Source organism: Rutilus rutilus, assembly GCF_951802725.1.
Source record: "Rutilus rutilus genome assembly, chromosome: 20".
Classification (NCBI taxonomy): domain Eukaryota; kingdom Metazoa; phylum Chordata; class Actinopteri; order Cypriniformes; family Leuciscidae; genus Rutilus; species Rutilus rutilus.
Window position 1 is genome coordinate 19,602,353 of NC_140225.1, and position 22,616 is coordinate 19,624,968.

The window sequence follows — 22,616 nt, forward strand, 5'->3', positions numbered from 1 at the left end:
GAAGTGTTGTATGTTGCTCTGTTCCTGTTCGAAATACCCGTAGGATTTATTAAATATTAACTTATTGCATTCATCTTCTTCTTCTTGCATTTATACAACCACCCTGCATGACAATAACCTTACCAGCACCGTGTTTTTTTTCCTCTTAACAAATGTGGCCTTCTTCCCCCTCATCTTCCATTCCTCTCATTCTCTGCCTCTTCAGGCTAGAGAGCAATGCGTCTATTTCCACCTCATTGACAGCAGCGAATGGAGCGAAATCCTTTTCTCCTAACGAAGAGGGAGAAGCATCGATTGTGTGGAGGGTCTTCTCTCCACACTTAATTAAATGAATTCTTCCAAGACTTCATTAGATTGAGAGAGAGAGAGAGAGAGAGAGAGAGAGAGAGAGAGAGAGAGAGAGAGAGAGAGAGAGAGAGAGAGAGAGAGAGAGAGAGAGAGAGAGAGAGAGAGATAGGAACCATGTCAGTTTTCAGAGGGGGAGGGGGAGAGAGAGAGAGAGAGAGAGAGAGAGAGAGAGAGAGAGAGAGAGAGAGAGCTAGCCTTGGAGCAGGGTACCTTCTGCCCCCGAGAACTTTTTAAAACATGGTGTGTGTACAATTACATGCACTCTAAACTTCTGCAGCAAATGAGATCTGGCTGAGATCATAAAACCTCTAATTTATTTCACTCTCTTGGCAAATTAAAGGTGGTTTTGGTGCCCAAGACTTCAATTTGAGGCAATGTGGTCTGAAAACAAGGCAGATGCACTGGGTGAAGATTAAAAGGAGCTCTTAAAATATATGGGTTGAGAGATCAAGAGAGGATAAGAACTGCAAAATGGTGCACTGACTATAAAAACGATAGAGAGAGAGAGGGCAGGAAAAAGCAGGAGGTGGTATGTTTTGGTAAAATGATATAGGGCAGTATAGATCTTAAATGTAGCCCCGCCCCTTTCAGCACCGTGCTCACTGTGTTCGGTCTTCCGGTTTGTATTTCCACAACATGAAGTTAAGATTTTATAACTTTAATTGTAAGCATTTTTTACAATGAAAACTATCCAGTGTTATTTTACATTTGATTGCTTACATTTGATTTCTGTAGTATTCTACCTGAATATACTGTTAGACCCTGTTGTTTATTTGTTCTTATTGTATTACCGACTGTTTACTTGTCTTTTTTTTTTTTTGTATATGTAGTTCAACGATTCAAATAAAGCTTCCCTGTGCTGTGTGTAAGCTATTACAACAAAATTATTAAAAGTTAAATGATAAATTATCAAAAAATTATGAGATAACAAATTATCTGTATGGCAGTATATATGGTAGTTTTCCACGTGGTATCGAAAATGGTATCGAATATCGATATTTTTCAAGGTATCGCATCGAAGCTAGAAATTCCAGTATCGTGACAACACTACAGTGTTATATATTACTACAGACATTATTATGACATCCGCTTCAAACATTACAATGCCCATGATAACTTTTGTTAACTACAATAAGTAAATCCACTTCACCAGCTACACTGAAAAAAATGATTTATTGACTTAGTAGAATTTACTAAAAAAAATTGTTAATTGGTTCCACATAATTCATTTTAGCTACATTTAAACAAATGCATTACGTTGAACTAAGTTCAACTTGATGCATTTGTTTAAATGTAGCTAAAATCAATTGCGTGGAACCACTTACGATAAAAACATTTAGAAAATTCAATGAATTTACTGAAATCATTGAATTTACTAAAAAAAATTATCGTAAGTGGTTCCACGCAATTGATTTTAGCTACATTTAAACAAATGCATTAAGCTGAACTTAGTTCAACGTAATGCATTTGTTTAAATGTAGCTAAAATCAATTATGTGGATCCAATTAACATAATTTCTTTTAGTAAATTCAACTAGTCAATGAATCATTTTTTTCAGTGTAATTACTCTTCAACAGCGATGTCATAGAAAAATACTGAGCTACCGCAAAAACAGACATTTAAACACAAAATTCTAAATATGGCTGTGTACTTGTTTCTCTGGTGTATAAGGTCTACATACAAGGACAATAACAGTGAATAACTTGCATGAATAATGCTAACCCATGCAAAACTAGCTGTCATGATGCTAGGATACTGAGGTGCATTACCATGCAGTTGCTACGAAATAAGTTTTAGAAGGTAGCTAAGTTGTTGCGATTGATGTTCTGGGTTGAATTTAGATAGTAGTCAAGACTTTTCACAAATCTTTATGATATTGTGGTCCCTAAATATGACTCGGATCCCTTCTTCAAATCTGAGATTTTCCCTGTTTTATAATCTGTTCACTTACAAAAGTAACAACACAACTCTGTTCAACAAAGCCACATGATCTGGGGTATCATTTATGTATGCATCACAAACAAGACGGGTTATGAGCTGAAGTTTAATACTCAGCATTAGCAGTCTGTTCAAATCACTGACTACCCTGAATATGAGCAATATTCATATTGACACTTGCCTTGCCTTCACATAAACCGAGATACTAATATGTACTGAGGTCCATGTTGGCCAGCTGCGGATTCACCAATGAAAGCTTATGTTCCTTTTTCTTTTCACGGCTTGATATGGTTCTCAGATTGATGTGACATCCACTGAAGAAATACTACATTATATATTCATTTTATCAGGTGGACATTCGCAGAACTCATTAAAGGAACGCTTAATTACTGCCATTTGTTGTTCCTGTCCATCCCATTTTATTATCTGAAGGTATTTCACACCTATCCAAGGCTGGAAAAAAAAGAATGTGTTGCAATCACAACACTGCAATTAAAAGGTTGTTATGGATAATTAAGGGTGGATTTTAACAAACACTGAAAGTGATAAATAATAATTCAGAGAAATAGGAAGGGTGGGAGGAGGACAGAAAGACATTTAAGTTAATATATAAATAAATACTCTTTCAGAGCCAAGATGAGAATAAGTGCTTGTGTTATTCTTGTGTTATTGTGTGTGTGTGTGTGTGTGTGTGTGTGTGTGTGTGTGTGTGTGTGGCTCCAGGGACTTGATGCATCTTTTTTTCCGAAATGAAAACAAATGGCACAATCGACTGGAAGATAAACTGCCCCGGTTAGGCTGCTATATCTGTCATCAATCCTCCTATTCCCTTCAGTTCTGTATGAGCACTCCTAAATTAACAAATGCGACGAGGGCACATCACCTCGCCAGCTGCCGAAGACTGGGACAGCCACTGGACAGAAGAAAATTCCCTCCCTCACACTCACTTTCTTCCTCTCTGAGAGTCCACTATTCAACCACATCTCCTTATTAACCGCTGTCCCCTCCCACCCCTGTAACCAATCTACAATGGCGCAGCTGCATAACTTTGCATTCCAAATCTGCCTCAAAAAGCGAATTAAGATTCTGTTTACGTTCCAGAGCCAGAGAATTGCCGTCACTCTCTAAAAGCATCAATTTACTCCTGCGAAGTAGCGAATCAACTCACATCAACTGAGTTAACCCTGAGCTTGCTGAAAGAGAGTGAACACTGAAATAGGAGTCAAAAAAGAGATTTTATGAGACTACCATCTATTACAATATATAAAATCTCAAGATGAATAGATAGTCTATCCATCTATACTGATAGATCAACTCTCTGTCCAAACTGTAACATATAAGCTGATGTAAAACTATTCTTAGTGGTGACCTTTCTGAAGAAAGTCTCACTTCTGGCTGAGTAAGGGATATTAACAGCTAGCCTTTTATTCTCAAATAACTCTTAATAGTTCATTTCAAAGGGATAAAAGTTTGATCAAAAAGAGATCTTTGAAATGTGATGCCTTTTTATTCATCAAATGTCTTCAAGAAGCAATTACGCTCATCAAAAGACAAGTGGAATAGCTTTAGCTAGTTCATTAAACACATTCAGAGGTCCAGACTGCTTGCACATCTTGTGGCCTTTGCTGTTCGTTTGTCACATAGAGACAAGTATCCATCTTGTGGACACACATCACTTGTTTGCATGTCTGTTAGCATCCTGTTCATTCCATTCATCACACCCACTGAGACCACACCATGTGCTGTTAGCAAGCTAGCGACTGGAACCCCAACCGAACAGCGAAGAAAAGAATTACAACATGGCCATATTAATTAGATCACTGGATGCTCTGAGATTAATCCCGCCATATGTGACTAATCAAAATCTCTTAATTAAGGACCGTAGCATTTTCTCGCAATGAGCCTCAATGGTCTGGGCTTCTTGAATTAACTTGTTATATACCCCTGATTTGCACTAGTATTGAGATACACTTTTTTTTTTTTTTTTTTTTTGTAATTTTGTTTAATGTTTTTTGCCATTTATTAGCTTTTTTCAGTTTTAGTACATCAAGGTAAGATTACTTACTGCTGTTTAAGTTTTTATTTATTTTTTATTTTATTTCAGCTACTTACTTCAGTAACAAACATGTTTTTTTTTTTATCTATTGTTTTAGTTCTAATAACTATAATACTATAACCCTGACGCAAAGGAGTTCTCGTTTCGGCCAGCTTTTCTATTGATTCCATGTACTATAAGGCAACATGCTCTGAAACACTTCATCAACCTTTGGCATGTTCAGAGGTCTTGCGCTCACTAGAGACAGACCGCCAGCTTTCCTTTCTGCTTAGCACTCCCTGGTCAGGGTCACTATCAACATGAACAACAATTTGATTGACTGAGAGCTTTAGGAGATTAAAGTCATTTTGTAAATACAACACAGAGTTAGTTATATGGTGTAAACTGGACTTGTATTTTTTGTAGTTGGATCCCCATGAGACACAATCAACTTAAAGGACAGTTCATCAAACAATGAATTTTTTTTTTTTTTTTTGTCCATAGAATGGAAGTCAATGAGGTTAAATGTTGTTTTGACGTCAATGTTCTTCAAAAGATCATCTTCAAACTTACTAACACTTTAATATTGGGTGAACTGTCCCTTTTAAATCTACATATATACAATATGATATCCAGTTAGCCCCTAAACTGAATGTTTGTGTTTAATTTAAGCTTAGTTTTTTTTTAGATAAATATTTGGCATACTACAATATAATTTAGTCAGTGGCCATCCTATCCCCTTAATAACATGAACAAACCCACAAATCCACAAAAGGCATTTCGTTCACAGAAAGGATCCTTATTACATTGACGTATTTCCATGTCCATCACTCTGAGAACATACATTTGACCATTATGTACGACCATTGTTCCAACTGTGCATATACACACGCTGGGTGGCCACTGCAGACATTAGAGTGATTGAGGAAGAGAAACCGCAAAGCACGGGATGCATAATCTCTGTTAATATTTCTTCACCAAGAGAAGCCATTTTAATCATCTGCTGCACAAACCCCCTCCCTTCACTCTGCCACATGTTGACTTCAACATCATTAAAGCAGTTTTTATGGTGGCTGGATGACATAGTAATCTAAATAGTTTGAAAATTAAATATAAACCACGGGTAGACTTTCTTCTGTTTATTTCATTGCTTCAAGTCCAAGTGGAGGAACAAGAAACATCAGAGTGCTACAGTGCCATCTTTTGGTTCAACCTTTTAACCTTGCATGTTCAAAAAGACACTGAACTGATTCAAATGAATGACATGTAATATGACAACATTTTCTAATACTTTAAAAACATACATTTATAAAATGTGTTACATCATATTGGGCAAGCATCACTATTTCAATTTCTCAAAGGGATTTGAACAAACCCTTTACCCTAAGTACTAAACTTTGGCACATAGCTTGTCCTGCCTTACTTGTGCTAAGGACATCAACAATACTTTATTTGAGAGAGGCATGTGACAATCTTAGTTGTCAAAAACATCTTATACACTTGCCCTAAAGAAGGGAGGGACCAGAATAGCAGAGTCTCAATAACCTAGTAACCACACATTCAAAACAATCAGAACACCTCTTGACAAGAGCAACTCACATTTACTTGTTTAAAAAAATATATATAAATATATAAATTTGGTTACACTTTAGTTTAGGGTCTAATACTAAAGCTACACAGCGTAATTTTTTAAGTTGATTCTTAGCAAAAAACATATTGTTCTTTCAAAATGATATGTGCTCATTAATGTGTAATTACTTCTACTAACTAATCAAGTATTCTCTTAAGCGTAGAATCTGCCGTTTAGAATACATACGAGCGAGTCGCTCGAATGGCGAAAGCCATGTTGAGCCTCCATCTTGAAAATACATTAGCCAAAGACGGACATACCTGGAAATTCAAGCTTCGTCTTTCGCGTTTTTACACTCAGTGGCACCGTGACGAATGCGAGGGGGAGATTACTCGCGGCAGATTTGAAATAATACGGCCACCGTAGGAGTTAAAACAACCCTCGGAATGGAAAGGGCTAGAAAGTAATATTCAGTTGGTAGTCATATACAATTTCACCACTAGATGGGAGAAAGTCGTACACAGTGTAGCTTTAACTATGACTTTTGCCTCAATAAACACCTAATTACTGCTTATTAATAGTTAGTAAGATAGTTGTTGAGTTATTGTGTAGGATTAAGAGATGTAGAATATGGTCATGCAGAATAAAGCATTAATATGTGCTTTATAAGTAACAATAAACAGCCAACATCCCAGTAATATGCATGCTAATAAGCAACTAGTTAATAGTGGAATTGGACCCTAAAATGTTATCAAAAATTCTATTTGAATCTTAATTGATCTTGATACTTTAATATTATGTATTGTTCATTTACTTGTGTTTTATTGTCTGCCACTAATATAATACAACATTCACACAAGACAACAGATGCTTAATATGCAATCGCTTGTCATCGCAAGGAAAAAATAACAGCCATAAACAGCCATCTGCCTTTTGGGGTTCGCAAAACCGCGTTGCATTGTTAAATCTTCTGTTTCTCAGTCAAACTCAGAGGCGGACCAAAATAAAAATGAGCTTTGAGACTTGTGCCTTTGTTCTTCTCTTTGTGGGCTGTCTCTTTCTCACTACAACACTTTCCCATCAAAAAAGATGCCAAAGCACTTGAAAAAGGTGGCGAAGAATAAGCAGTTGAGAGGCGAAGACGCTCATTATGTTGGGGTTTCGAGAAAACAGCCCTGGCGAAGTGCTATTTGAAGTAATTATCTGCAATTAAATTCAGCTGATGCATCAACGGCTCATCACCATGCTGTTAGGTGGCTTGACGAGGCCAGGATATTTCCTCAACTTTCTGTCACCCCCAACACGTGCACACTGAATTCGATTGGATAAAAGCAGGATGGTCAGAGAGGCAGTTGGCATGCTGGCATGGCAGGAAGTGAGTAATAGCTAAATAGAGGTCTGGGCTATTTGGCCCTTTGTGGCTCATGTCTTTCTGCCTGGACTGGAGCAGATGAGCAGCTAAAAGCTCAGAGAGTATGCGTGACCATCTGCCATCTCCGTTTTGCTCTCCGCTTCATAGATTTGGGGGTGTATGTGTGTAAATGAGACAGGGAGGGAGGTGATGTGACGCAAAAGACAAAAAAATAAGAGAGAAAAACCGAAAGCATATCTCGCCTCCTTCATCACGGACTATTTCCCCATTTCCCTATCCGCTTTCACAAACATTTACGTGCAGGAGCAAGACCGAGGTAATAGTCTCTCATACCAATGAGCTTATGCTGTGGCATTCTGACAGTTCCAGCTTGTGGCCTGAAATTGACCCCAGACTCCTGCTACAGTCTGAAAACCTCCATTTACAACACCACAGGCTGCTACACAGAGCACCATCAAACACAACCGGCCGAAGGCAAAAACGTTGCAAAACCACTGCGCTTCTCAAGCGCAACACTGCCACCTGTCGGAGGGAAATCGATCAGCTGCTGTTAAGTGTGTTATTTTTTAGAAGGAGCAAACTGTTTATTTCCACACGACCAGGGCCAGTTACGTTTCCACAACTTTTGACATATACAGCGCCATGAGTCTATTACAAGACAATCCCACTGGAGAAACCTGGGGTTAAGTGCTTTGTTCAAGGGCAAGGTGGTAATAACTTCTCACGGGGATCGAACCATCAAACCTTCCCAAACCACATATCACATCATCATCAAAACACTATTTTACCAGAGGAAAAAACAGATCAGTGGCACATGATTTGTTTAGGTGTACAAAGGTGAAATGGTTTAATTACTGCTTATGGTAATATTATATGCATGCATGCATAAAGGAGAATCTACTTTTCCAGCCCGCACTGTGAATGATTACTCAGTTTATTAAATAAAAGTATGAAAAGTTTGAGTGTCATTAGTTTTTAGCAGATTATGTTATAATTGTGAGCTGAATAAAGATCATATCAGATTTTATGGAGGAATCAATGCAGAAATCAAAATAATTTGAAAGGGTTCACAAACTAATTCTTGCCACTGTATATACAGTATATATAAAGGCATTTTTGATAGATAAGACACTATGGTCCTAAGTCATGGTAAACTCCATAGTTCAAGGTGAAGCTGAACGACATCAATGTATACGACTGCACAATACAACACATTAAATAGGCTAAACTTCTATATTGTCATTCACATCATATTAAATAGTGCATCTACCCTGACTGAGTTCTAAGAACTAGAGATGACATTTTCCTGACTGAAAGCCTACATCCCTGTAGGAGCACTACCTCTCTTAAATGTGCTACAAACTCAAACCAGCAGCAGAATATTTAAATGTCAAATAAACCAAGGAATTACAGACTATTTGACCCATATTCGCTGCACAGTTGAAAAGACAAAGGTATAAGATCAAAAAAACTCTAATTAGAAATCTATGTGTGTGTTGCAGAGTAGGAGGTTATTTAGGTGACCAACCAGCAATGTCTTCCTCTCTATTTAGCAGCACATGGAGCTAGAGTGACGCACAGAGCTAAAGTGATATTGTTTTTCCTCCTCACAAGCAGACTACTTCACTGACTGCCACAGTTTACACAGAAGGGTGCAGAGAAGAGCAGACTGGATTCACTGCAATCTTTCTCAGATCACTGTGGATGAACAAATTAGATATAGAGGTAGAATTGATGCTGTGCTCTTGCAACTACGGGGGATTCTGAGTAAGAAGCAAACAAGCTGTGAGAGCTGAGTAACATCAAATTATAAGACCTGTTCGACTGTAGGTATATATATATTTTACATTTTTATGGTGTATATGCACATAAAAAAAAAAAAAAAAAAAGGCGTATACAGGAAGGTGAGTAATTAGTGAAATAATTAGGGTGAGCAATCCTGATAACCCCGACACTCACTGGGATATGACAATTAATTTCACCACCATTTCCTGAAATTCATGTTTGAAAGGAAAATGTAAAGGTGTATTAAAGGGGTGGTTCAGAATTTTGGACATCGGACCTCATTTACAAGTTAGCCTGTGAGTTATTTATCAGTGGAGACAGTTTTCAAAAAATCTCACCCAGTCCTTCCAGTTGCATAGTTCACCGGTGCTAGGCTAGCGCGAGTCAACGGTATCTGCTAGCCTGCCATTAAAAACAGTTTTACCCACTCCACAGTACACCAAAAGCAAATAAATTATAACGCCAGACTACCGATGTAAATGTCTGTTGAGAGAATAATGTTAAAAATCAAACTACCCTTTCATCGCATTGCAATAGTTATACTTTGTTCCCTGTATTTATTAGCACAGTCTACAACAGCGGCGAAGTGATATTAAGTTACCTAGGCAACCGTGAGAGCCGGTCCACATGACAATCACGCAAGTGTATTTACCTGCCGCTGATACTCATCACTACAGCAGAACCAGAGGATATTTCACGAAGAAATCAACAAGACATAGGACTATGGCCACGTTTGAAAGCCATGGCAATGTTTTGGACTTTGGAGACGATGCAGTCGAGGAATGTGTGTTATTCAACAAACCGTAACTTACATGTATGAGCCGGAATACACAGACGAATAACTAATTGAGATGGATGCTAAAAGGGCAGAAATAGCAGAAATAGTCTGTCTGTAGAGACAACAGCAGCTGGAGATGCTGGAGATGCCGTAGAGAACCGGGACAGAACATAGGGAGACCGGTGGTGCCAGTGCAGAAAATGTATAGCTACATATAGCTAGCTAGACATCCCGACTGTAGTGCGCTTCTGTTCTGTGTTTACTTTTCGGCGCAGTACTAACCGGAGCAAAGTAAAATTCCGCCGCTGCTGAGAAACTAGTTCCTGTAAATGTAATGCGATCATTGAGGTGCAAGCGTAGTTTTATTTCTAACATTATTCTCTCAACAGACATTTACATCGATAGTCTGGCGTTATAATTTATTTGCTTTTGGTGTACTGTGGAGTGGGTAAAACTGTTTTTAATGGCAGGCTAACAGATACCGTTGACTCGCGCTAGCCTAGCACCAGCGAACTATGCAACTGGAAGGACTGGGTGAACATTTTTGAAAACTGTCTCCACTGATAAATAACACACAGGCTAACTTGTAAATGAGGTCCGATGTCCAAAATTCTGAACCACCCCTTTAAGTCATAAGTGTATGCAAGTTACCAACCCTAAGAATATTATGGATTTCTTTCCAACGACTAGCCCACTGTTTTGTCAGCTCCTGAACCTGAGAAAGAAAAGAGATACTTTGGATTATTTCTATAAGAGAAAATACAGATACAGAAACAAATAAAATGCTTATTGTGCAGCTGCCACATTCTTTCATCACAATAAATGGGACAGAAAACAGCATTCTGAGTGTTGGGATAAATATAGCACTCTAAAATCCCAGTTGCAAGTCATGCATATTTACATCCAAACCTAAGAGGAAGACTAAAGTGCAGCATAACATAAAATTAAAATAAAAACAACAATGCTGCTGCTGACCTCCTCTAGCATAAAGGCTTTAATTATCTCCCTAAATCAGCATGCATCATACTTAAACAGCCATGAGCGGTGGGGAAATCAAGGACTGATCGGCTGCTGTGCTCGGTTTTACCCAACTTTTAATCACCAGAAGATCTGCTCAAGTAGTCTGAGGATGTGCAGTGAAATTGAGACACTTACTCTGGCTTCATCCTGATGAAGCCTCTCCTCCACACTCGACCCTAAAGGCTGCTCAAATGACACCATCTGTAAGGAGGAAGACTGAAGTATGTGACCACTGAGAAACAAAACAAAGGCTGTACAAAAGTAGGTACTTCTGTGTATAGTATTACATTTTAATACGGCATAAAACGTCTGTACAACTTTCCATACCATAAAAGGCTGTGAGTGAGCAATATTATCCCAAAAAACATGTAGACTTTGTAACAGGATGTAGTCCGGGCCATTTTGACATTATAATTTCAGTGATATGATTTGGGAGGCACTAATCCTTCCAGAGGAAAAGGATATTGCTTAAAGTTTGCTTTCATAGCTCAGGAGAATGTGTTAATTAGGTAAAACTGATCTCTTAAAATTGCTTAGGATAAAGAAAAATAAACACAAAAACAATTGCTCATTGGTAAATTCAAAAGGTACATTCTGAAATCTCTAACTTTTGTCAAAATCTGAGTAAAGTCTGAGCCATCATTCAAAAACTCAAGAAGAGACTAAGACCCTACTCTGTCTTATGAGAGATATGAGAAGCTGGAGACTCCATCTCGTTGAAGAGATCTCATTTCTGATTTTTTCATTTCTTTAAGCTAATCTTGGCATACCATTTAATACTGATAATATACAAATTGAAATTCAGCCTGTGATGTCTGAAGTCGAACTTAAATCACCTGATTTCCCGCAGACAGCAGCGCTTTCAGACGGGCAATCTCAGCTTGCAGCTCTCTGATAATCTTTACATTGCTGTCCTCATTCACAGTGGGCTTGTTTAAAATGTTCTTGGCACGGCTGGCATAACGAAGAGTGTTCAAAGTTTCGCTGTAGTTCACGTCAGCAGGTGAGATGGCTAGAGTGACAAAAAAGATAAAGGAAATTAATCCTTACTACATAATCAAGGCGAGATTAGCTCAACTCTCCTTGCAATAGAATGTTAATTTCAATCTGCCACTTTTTCTAATGGCCTTTTCCGTGGCTTTTTAGAGTTTAAAGGGTAACCTAGATGCAACCAAGGCTCTTTTTGTTAATCTACCCGAGGCAAACTTTCACTGTGGAAAAGTGGAAACGCCACTTTTAAGTTTGACCGTATTTTCGTTTTAGGTTAAATGCCTTGTGAATGGGAATGAATGGGGCACTTTTATGATAGCATCAAAAATCACTATTTTTAAAACACTAAGGAGGCTCGATACAACATGAAACGTTGCTCAAAGTATCACCAGGGGCTCTACACATGAGCTCGAGCATTGAGAACATTGTTTGTGTACACAGAGTTTACTAAAAAGAAAGATTTTGAACAACTGTAGCTGTGTCCGCCGGCATTTTGACAGTCAAAAATAGTCAATCTCCGAATGCGAATGAACTGACTCTGAATTTTAGTACTGTTTCTCATATGAGGATCCTTTTTCAAATACAAGGTCAATATTGATTTTCACTAACGAGAAAACAACTAATTATCTGTGAATTTATATTAAACTAAGCTTTAGGAGCTTTCCATCTTTACTCTCCTCCCTGTTACGGAGATCGACTATTTTTGACTGAAAAAATGCCGGCGGACGGAAACACAGTGAGTTGTTCAAAATCTTTCTTTTTAGTAAACTCTTTGTACACAAACAATGTTCTCAATGCTCGAGTTCATGTGTAGAGCCCCTGGTGATACTTTGAGCAAAGTTTCATGTTGTGTTGAACCTTCTTAGTGTTTTAAAAATAGCGATTTTTTATGCTATCATAAAAGTGCCCCATTCACTCCCATTCACAAGGAAGAATTTATTATCTTTATATACATGGAAGGGGTAGGTCCACGGAGGCTTCCATGTAGTTTCTCCCATCTTGAAAAACTATAATAGCAGAGAGGGACAAAAAGTACTAGGCCAACGCGTTTCCACTACGCGTTTTCGTTCAGAGCCAGCAGCGTTTTAAAAACTACGCGTTTTCATTCGTTTCAGTCACGTGACTGAAACCAGCAGAAGCAGAGGAGCAGAGCAGTGAGAGGCGCTTGTCACTGCCCCGCCAAGTTTAAAAGGCTGCACTGTACGGTTATTTATAATGGAGGAGTCCATACATATGCTGAGTCACAGGATAAGGAGTCCTCGTCGTTGAAAAAGTCCAAAATAGACCGTAAAAGGAAACGTGAACGGAGATTACAAAAAACAAGGGTTAATGTCGGGATAGCTTTTTCCAGGTGGAAAGAGCTAATGCAGGAGAAAGCTTCCAAAAGAGACGCTGAAGTTGCCTGCTTTCTTCTCGACAGGCAAGTCAATGTTACGTTCTTAATTACAAGCTTTTTTTCATTGCTTGGTTGTGTACTTTATTATATAATATACAAAAATATAACGAATAAAGAAGGCATCACTACTAATTACCATAGTTCATGTTTTTCACAGTCAGTAATTCATACTGTAACATTCGTTTGTTCGTTGTGTCAAGTTGCAGTTTGTTTGAAATAACAAACCTGTTCACCCGAAGGAAAACTCAAAGTGCTATTAGAACCATTAGAACATCCTGTCATAGCTTTTTGGTACATAATGGCTACCGTAGATGCAACACGCATTTGAAAAAGCGAGGCGCTGGAGAGCACTATTTTTTTATGCAAAATACATTATCACCACTAGATGGGAGAAATTCTTACACAATGTCCCTTTAACAAAAAGCCCCTAAGTTGCATTTTGGCGAGAGTTACCCTTTAAGAGCCCAAACTTCCCTTTTGTTGTATGGAAAAGAGCAGCATGTACGTTTCGCAAAATAAATTGCGTAACTCAATTTTGCATGTTTGGAGAAGCTTGATGGCGCGTAGAACTATGACCACAGTGATACGTGTGACCTCTGACATACTGGCTATCATGATGGTTTTGGAGTTCCCACCAAGACTGTCCTTTAGGAGCCAGGTAAGCGCAGAGTCTCGATATGGAACAAAGTTTTGTTTCCTTTTTATTCCACCACCAATGGCCAGATCAGCTGTGACAAAAGAAATAACAAAGAACATCCACTGAACAACCTCATAACCATGTAAGTCAAAGTGCTTGAAACCTTAAGATGATACGTATTATTTGATTGTTGGTTTACCTAAAGTGGAAATGACGATGCCCAGAGTAACCAGAGATCTATTGATGTTGGCGCCTTCCTTCAACCTAATGCCAGTAGCCTGTGTGGCATCAGCTCTTTCACTTCCTGCCAGGTCAACCAGGTGTACCTTACTCACCGTCTCACACGGTAACTCTGCATCAAACATGGCCTATAAGGACATATTATGGTAGACGATACAGCCAGATATTTCTCAATCCAAAATTCATAATGCAAAACCATAATGCAACAGGGAAAAGAAACAAGCTAAAACACTTGATTGAAACACAGGAAAGTAAGATTGGAAATGCTTAATGCTGCATGACATCCTATCCCCTGAAGTTTCTGAAAATATTATGAATTTATTAAAAGAGCTGGATTATAACCAACAGAGCCAACTTATAACCAACAGAACCCTGATGAGTTTAAAATAGTAGTCTCATAACATGGAAAAACTAAGAAGACACACAGAATATTGACAAAATATAGAGAAGAAAAAAAAAACGGGAAAAAAATGCTATGTTTGGAGCAGCATACTATCATACTACTCTATATCCAGTGTGATAGATAAACTGGAAGGAATATCAATCTGTTAAAATAAAAACAGAATAAAACATAAAAATATCTATTTTCAGATCACATGGAAGCCACTCAAAACATCAAATACATTTCTTGTGGAATAATGCCTACTGATGAACTTTTCCTGATTATAAATAGCCATCTATTATTTAATATATGAAATACTGTCCAAAAAGCAGTAATCTAGTATTCCAAAACATAGCCATTGACACATTAACATCTGTGTATCATTACCCAGACCTCCCCAACATACACAGAAAATGGAGAAAGCTCAGTGGATAATACAAACAGGGAGATGATAACTTCAAGCTGCGAAGGCTATCTGCACAAATGTACAAACAAAGAGGCAGATGGCATTCAGCAGAGGGTAAATGGACTTGTGACCTTGATGAAGCGAATGGTGAAGATAGCGTGGGATCGGCTGCTGACATGGTTCATGCCTGTGCTGGCAGTGGCACGCCTCCTGTTGCCCTCGTGTATTAGCTGGCCAACCTCAGTATAGCTCTGCACATGGTGTCTGGACAGGGCTAGACATATACAGGACATAAGAGAAACATAAACAACTGTTTTTACTGGATTTCTGATAACGTTGTTTAAGCAATCAGTAAAGTAACATTAAAAAGTGAGCCAGTTTTCAATCATCATGATGTGAGGTGTTGTTTCTGTAGTCATTTTACCCTCCACAAATGCTCCATCTTTAGGATGTTCTCTTACTCTCAGCTCACAGCCTTGTGTCTCTGTGCTGGGAAGGAGGTCTCGAACTCGCTCATTGTAGATTTCAAAGTAGCTGGAAGCACAAAGCATCAAAGACAAGAACAAAGCAGTGATAGATTGCTCTTGAAACATTAGCTCCTATTTTAGGATATAATGAGATGAAATTTTGCCGCCACAAAAACTTCAACAGTGACTCAGTCTAGATTAGTCTGGTTTTAAATGAGCCACATACCAGCAGTTTTGCTAAATACCACTGGTTTAGTTTATATTTTGGTTTAATAGCTCATTTGCTAGCTTATTAAATTTTCTTTGTTTTGACTAAATCACTCGTGAAGCAATTGCCTGGAAAACTCAAATCAATTACCTTCCGCTGTTTGAATCTCATTGTACATGAATAAAATTATCGAAAATGCTGGCTTGATGGAACACAGCGACTTGACAAGGAATTAGAGGCTACACATTTTCCCTAAATCTGAATAAGCTCTGTTGTTATATACTGCTGCATATTACAGCAATCTTGTGGGTGAGGGGGAGAAAGTCTCGCCAGTCAGAAAAGAAATAAAACCCCAAAAGACGATAAACCTATTTCGAGCTGTCTGAGAAATGTGAATGTTTAAACAGGCTCCTGAAATGAAAGACAGATTGGTCCCTCTTCATCTCCTAATGAAGCTGGAGGGAGAGAGAGAGAGAGACAGTATCAGTTTGAGCTCAGTACAAACCAACAGTGAACTAATTAAAATGTGACAGTCAGACATTTTGAATGCCTCTACTGCTAGAACTGTCCCCTGTGAATGAGCACTGTTTAAAGGAGGGAATCCAGGTAGTTAAACTACAAAAACCTCTTGCAGGCATTTAGACACTACAGTCGCATGCAAGAGAAGCCACGGGTAAAGTATCAACCAGCTTTTTTTTCAATTGATAAAGACAGGTCTCACTCAGGGGTGTGACTGGGCTATTGGGTTTCAGTAACCGATATTATTATGTTTTACTGCAGCAATCCTAACTGCAATGGCTATCGATTTAATACACAATAACTGTAATTTAAGACCTCATTTATACCACAAGCAAAAGACATGACTCGGTAGCTTCCTTTATTAAACTTATTACACGTCCAGAAGTCTGCACAAGCAAAGAGCTTGCATTGAAATGTACTGTAGATGCAAACAGTCAATATTTTGCAACATGCAACAGAAAATATGGCCTCTGGGATACTACATAGCTGAATAAATTTCATTATGGACTTTATTAGCTCTAACCTACTGCCAATTTAACAGACCAACACTGCTGTTTAACAGTTTTGAGTTTGAACATTTTGTCTTTTTTTAAATAAATAAAATAAAAACACTTATCCATTAAGGAAAAAAAAGCGACATTTATAATTTTACAAATTTCTATTTCAAATAAATGCTGTCCTTTTGAACTTCTTATTCACCAACCAATCCTGAAAAGAAGTATCATGTTTTAATTAAAAATATCAAGTAATCAACATTGATAATAATAAGAAATGTTCCTCGAGCACCAAATTAGCATTTCAGAATCATTTCTGATGGATCAAGTGACACTGAAGACTGAAGTAATAGCTGCTGAAATAGAATTAAAATAGAAAAGTATATTGTGTTAAAAATATGTTGTGGTCAAATTTTAGATTAGGGTCCAATTCTCACTACTAACTAACTATTAACTAGGGATGCACGATGATATCGGCACAACATCGGTATCGGCCGATAAAAGCTTTAAATGACCATTTCTGCCGATGAGCCTTGCCGATAGGGTGGCGTGTTTCCTATGTGCACGTGACGACCGTCCATCAACTTAACATGTGGAGGCATTTCGAGCATGGGTATCAGTTTGGTTTGAAATGTGCTTGGGACAGAGATGCATTCGCAAGTGCATTTTCAGAAGTGCTGGGTACAATGACGCAGTAATTTTTTTTCTCTTTCGTGCAGGTCATGTTTTGAAAGACGATGTCCTGTAGCTTACTAATGTAAACTCTCCAAGCTACTATGCTCTCCACAGAGCATAAAATATTCATTTTATAAAAAAATTTGTGTTCGCATTTATGAGGAAAAACAGTGACAGTTCTCGGTTAGGGACGTGAGCGCTCTGAAAGCGGCACTAAAAGAGACTGCTTTAAAACTTTCACAGAGACCTCAAACAGAAAGCACAAAGCCTTTCTAAGTGAATTTCGTTTTGTATTAATTGTATCTTAATTTTAATCAATGTTTCATTAACCAATTTCCTGGATTTAATAAATAATAAGTAAAGCAGATAATAGATAATAATAAATATCACGACACGGAGGCGCCCGCGATTGAACTGGAGCTAGTCTCATAAATGAAACGAAACTCAGCTTAGCCTACTTGCCTCACATACCTGAGAAATATATCTATTATTGCTTGAAATCATATTTTTAAACAGAACAATTCAAAACGAAAGAAAACTATGTAATCCGAAATGTGCATTTCTCTCCGGCGCGTTCACTACTGCGAAGATCGCGAGTCATCGTCAACTTCATCTTTGCAGCCGACACAGAAAACACTTGTTTATTAATAAACAATTAAAATGTTTCCTTACTATATTTGACATATTCATAATCATTACTTTTGCGGTTCGTTGTGACAGCTTTTAGTTGCTTTATTGGCAGCGCCACCCTTACATGTTACATGAACGGGTCGCCACTGCATCAGCACCGAAAACAGGGGAGCATTTGGTAGACCTGTTCAAGTAGGAGATGTACATTTTTTATTTGAAAATTGATTTTTATTTATTTTACTCCTAAGGACTGAAGTTTGAAGTCTGAACTTAAAAATAAAATGTGGCACTGGCATATCATTTATTCTCCAAGTGAAATAATTTACCTATTTTTCAGGGGTGAATGTCTGTCTACATTTGTAAAATTATACATTTATGGTAAAATCAAATGTTGTTTTGTTTGTCTTGTGTATTGCCTTATCTACAACACATGAGTGTAATACGGTAAAGGTAGTACAGGAGAGAGACTTGGATTTCTCTTCAGTAAAATTAAAGTGTAAATATATCAGGGGGAAAATGTGTATATATATCGGTATCGGTATCGGCATCGGACAAAATTAGTTTGAAAATATCGGCATATCGAATATCGGCCAAAATGCAATATCGTGAATCCCTACTATTAACTACAACTTTGCCTCAATAAACGTCTAATTACTGCTTATTAATAGTTAAGGTAATTAAGGTAGTTGTTGAGTTTAGGTATTGGGCAGGATTAAGGGATGTAGAATATGGTCATGCAGAATAAGGCATTAATATGTGCTTTATAAGTATTAATAAACAGCCAATATTCTAGTAATATGCATGCTAATAAGCAACTAGTTAATAGTGAGAATTGGACCTAACGTGTTACCAATATAATATTTCACAATATTACTGTTTTTACTGTATTTATTTACTGTTTGTACATTTAAATTAACCTTACCAACCCAAAAAATGTTAACAGTAGTGAATAAACATGTTCAGTGTGTAATTGAACTGTGACAGCCGGTATATCTATGATGTTTAAAATAACATGTAATAGGTCTAGTCTAGGGACGTGACGTTGAGGAAATTTTCCCACCGGTTAATCGACGTGTGACAACAAGGTGATGCAACACCGGTTATATCATTTGCCCACAGCAAGCCTAGTCTAGTCACACCCCTGGTCTCACTTTCTGTCTCTCTCATCTCTCTCATCTAATCTACCGCGTGGGCTGTTATCAAGACGCCACTATGATAACTGCTTGAGGCGGAAGCAGACGGAGGCTGAACACTGACCTTCCTGATCATCTGGTCGTAATTAGAGTCCTGCTATCTTACAATGCCCATAAGAAAGGACAAGCTGCCAGAATGAACACACTGTAATCTGTCTGTCCTTCTCCCTGGGATTTTGATGGGTTCATTATCCTACAATAAACCACCATGGAGCAAATGATGGCTGTTGACAACTGTGGTCATGTATGTAGGTCTCGACACGTCGGAATTACTTATGTTACTCACTTCTTTGGCACTATTCCCGCAGCAATGGTTATGCCATTACCAAGAAATATTGCGCTCATACCTGACCTCCATGTGAAATGATGCCTTATCTCTTTGCAACACTCCACTGATGTGGTGGAACAGCCCCTCACAGATCCGTGGAATCAGTCCATAATCACCCTGAAAGAAGGAAATTAGAAAATTCAGCTCAGTTAGCTGTTAAATGTAGTCAGGTGGTTGAGGAAATAGACTGAAAGATCGCAGTTTTGAACCCCATAAGGGATAACCCATGTGTTATGAAGAATGTTCATATATTTTGAAGAATGTTTCAACAGCTTTTGTCTATTCAATGCATTTTGGACCCCAGTGACTTTCATTGTATGGACAAAGAAAATGTCAAAATATCTTCTTTTGAGTTTCACAGAAGAAAGAAAGCCATAGAAGTCTAGAATGGCATATTGGTGAGTAAATGAAAACTCCTGGAAAACAATTTTATCAGGCAAGACACCGTCTTTGAAATAAATAAATGTGTGAGCTAATTGTGGTTAGGTTGTATATGTATTTAAAAAATATATATATTCTAAAAACAGCATGGAACATATCACTGGCCAATATAATGTCAATAAACCAAATAAGCTGCGAAGACAGCGCTAAGCTTTTCCAAGGGCAGAAATAATAAGTATTGTTAGAATGTACATTAGACATTTGGTACAATTTAAGAAGGACAAGCAATGACGTGACATTGTGCAATAAAAACCTGGAGTAAAAAGAATCATATGAAAGTGAAGCATGTGATTTATGTGGCATTAATGTAACTTATTGTCTACAGTTTTGTACATTAAGCTAGAATAGGTGAAATAATTCCAACATTATCATCTTTAAAAGATAAAAAAAATCTAAAATTATAGCATAACACAAATTTTAGGACAAAGAATTTATGCTTTTGCCCTTCAGACGTCCACACACTTGAGACAGTTTGATTTCAGCTCTCTTTCTCGACTATCTCTTCAATCTGCACTTTTCAACAGCACTCTGAATAAATAAGAACTCCATAAAGTCTCCACACTATTTTCCCCTCTGATCTGCAAAGGCGGCTTTTAATTACTACCCACGACAAAGAGGGGATATCAGGCAGAATAGAATAATTATCATCAGTACAAATCTGAACGAGTCTCTCGGACGACAGACCGATACCCGTTATAATTACGTGTTCTTCATACGCTGCCCTTTTCACATTTTCTGATTACTCATGAGAAGCATGCAGTGAAATAGAAGCTCTGCAGCCACTGGAGTAGTGTGTGCATCTGCCATCTTCTGAAGAGTGAGAGTGTGTTATTAGCTGTGATTTGTAGGTTTTGAAATTACACTTGAGAGGGAGACAGTAATGAGATGAATGAATGTGAAGCTTACAGCGTTGCCCATCATGGTGTAGGACTTTCCTGAGCCTGTCTGGCCGTAAGCAAAAACGCATGCATTGTAGCCCTCAAAAGCAGCTTGCAGGACATCGGTACCAAGATCTTTAAATATCTGAAATAACAAATGAGCTACAGAGTTACTATTTTTAGCACGTATTCTTGGAATCTCTATCTGCTGTAAAAAAATTTTTTTTTAAATAATAATTTTGGATTTTTATTCACTGACGAGATCTTACTGGTTTCAAAGCCTGTGGTTACAGCTCAGCTAGTATATGTACAGTGGCAGATCAGATATTATCAAAAACATTATCTAAGTCAGGCATTTATATTGTTCATGCTTCCACTTGAAATGAATGACACTAAAAAACAGACCTTGACATTTACAGTAAACGACTCGTAAAAACAGCTAGTTCTATGGGCGCTGGAACACTTCTATCATTATTACTACTGGTCACATGACAATTGCAGTGGAGTTTGTACCTTTTCTTGGGTCACAAAGTTTGGACTTGTGTTGTTCATTGAATCATAAGAGAAATCATATGAGAAAGACTTTCCTCTCTCTCCAAACGGTTCTCCAGTCTCCTACAAAGCATAAAACACTTGCTGACCTGCTGCAACTAGTGTCAATAAAAGGTGATATTTGGACATTACAATTAATTTGACCCTAATTAGGGCATTTCTAATACATACATTGTGGTGTTCATTTATGCCAAATAGTTTAAATTAATAATAATCACTACAATAGCAAAACTATAATTATAGGCCTAGTAGCCTAGAAGATTTTAAAAAATATTATACATTTTAAACCTGTATAAAAAGTCAAGATTGATTTTTGACACTGGTTAATTTTGTAACCAATGCACATAAACAAACATGTGTTAAATATCAACTGAATGAGATACCTTTGTGTTAAGGACAGAGGTTTTATGTCCATTCACATCTATAATGACTTTGGCTGAAAGGTCCTTCTCCCTGAGAGAGGAAGATAAACAGACAGATAGACAAATATGACAATATTATTGTCAAAACAGCAAACCATGATAAACTGCCACAGACTTGTATGATATCAAATAATAATAAAGTGACACATGCTCTCTTATGGAAAACAGTTTAATGAGAGAGATTTATTAAATAGACACATTTAGACGCGTTTAATCGTCTAAAACATAATGATTATTTGCCAGTTGCCATGTTGTGCCAGTAAATCAAATATGTAGATACCAGACCAACGTTTGTAAATTATGTTATCTAATACAGTATGTGTACTAGCTTATGTTGATTTTGAGCATTCGGACAGGACTAACCTTTGGCTCAAAGGACGGACCCGCACCGCCACACGCACAGACGCCATGGGTCATCGGTGACAGGACACTTCACCTGCTTCACGAGTATTATATAATCTTAACTGTAATGTATGCGCTTCCCTAGACACTAACGTATACCTGTTAGCGCAGGCAGGTAAATCACCTACTGTAGAGCTCGACTGTACTCAGTGTTAACATTACTCCTTTCTCTCCACTTCAACAGGTAACGTAGCCTATCTACCAGAGATAAGAAAATAAACTCTAAGCAAAATAGGTTTGTTGCTGGCAAACTAACAAGTTCAGTGAGGGTTTATCTCATGAATATGAATATACTGACAAATTTTAACATTGTTTGGTAACCAATGCCAAATACTTTCTTAATGAATATGAATTGTGTTATGGTGCTAAACGTCCAACGATTGGCTGATGAATTCTGTCACGTCCTTTGAAAACCTATCACTGAAACAGGAATGGCTCATGAATATTAAGAGACTTCACAGCGGTACATGCAGTGCAAAACCGTTGTGAAAAATGTGATGACTTTCAATT

At 37.7% G+C, this 22,616-nt stretch overlaps 1 protein-coding gene across 1 annotated transcript in view; it reads right to left on the reverse strand.

The window, feature by feature from the left end:
- kif16bb (kinesin family member 16Bb) overlaps positions 1 to 22,398 on the reverse strand; it is a 43,813-nt gene extending 21,415 nt beyond the window's left edge. The window contains exons 1-12 of the mRNA XM_084391353.1: positions 22,068 to 22,398; positions 21,666 to 21,735; positions 21,244 to 21,345; positions 20,759 to 20,875; positions 19,431 to 19,528; positions 15,322 to 15,431; positions 15,029 to 15,171; positions 14,069 to 14,237; positions 13,838 to 13,960; positions 11,683 to 11,858; positions 10,982 to 11,047; positions 10,482 to 10,541 (exon numbers count right to left, since the gene is read on the reverse strand). Of these exons, the coding sequence (XP_084247479.1) occupies positions 10,482 to 10,541; positions 10,982 to 11,047; positions 11,683 to 11,858; positions 13,838 to 13,960; positions 14,069 to 14,237; positions 15,029 to 15,171; positions 15,322 to 15,431; positions 19,431 to 19,528; positions 20,759 to 20,875; positions 21,244 to 21,345; positions 21,666 to 21,735; positions 22,068 to 22,114 (1,281 nt within the window). The 5' untranslated portion in view covers positions 22,115 to 22,398. The remainder of the gene's footprint in view (positions 1 to 10,481; positions 10,542 to 10,981; positions 11,048 to 11,682; positions 11,859 to 13,837; positions 13,961 to 14,068; positions 14,238 to 15,028; positions 15,172 to 15,321; positions 15,432 to 19,430; positions 19,529 to 20,758; positions 20,876 to 21,243; positions 21,346 to 21,665; positions 21,736 to 22,067) is intronic.
- Between the last annotated feature and the right edge of the window lie 218 nt (positions 22,399 to 22,616).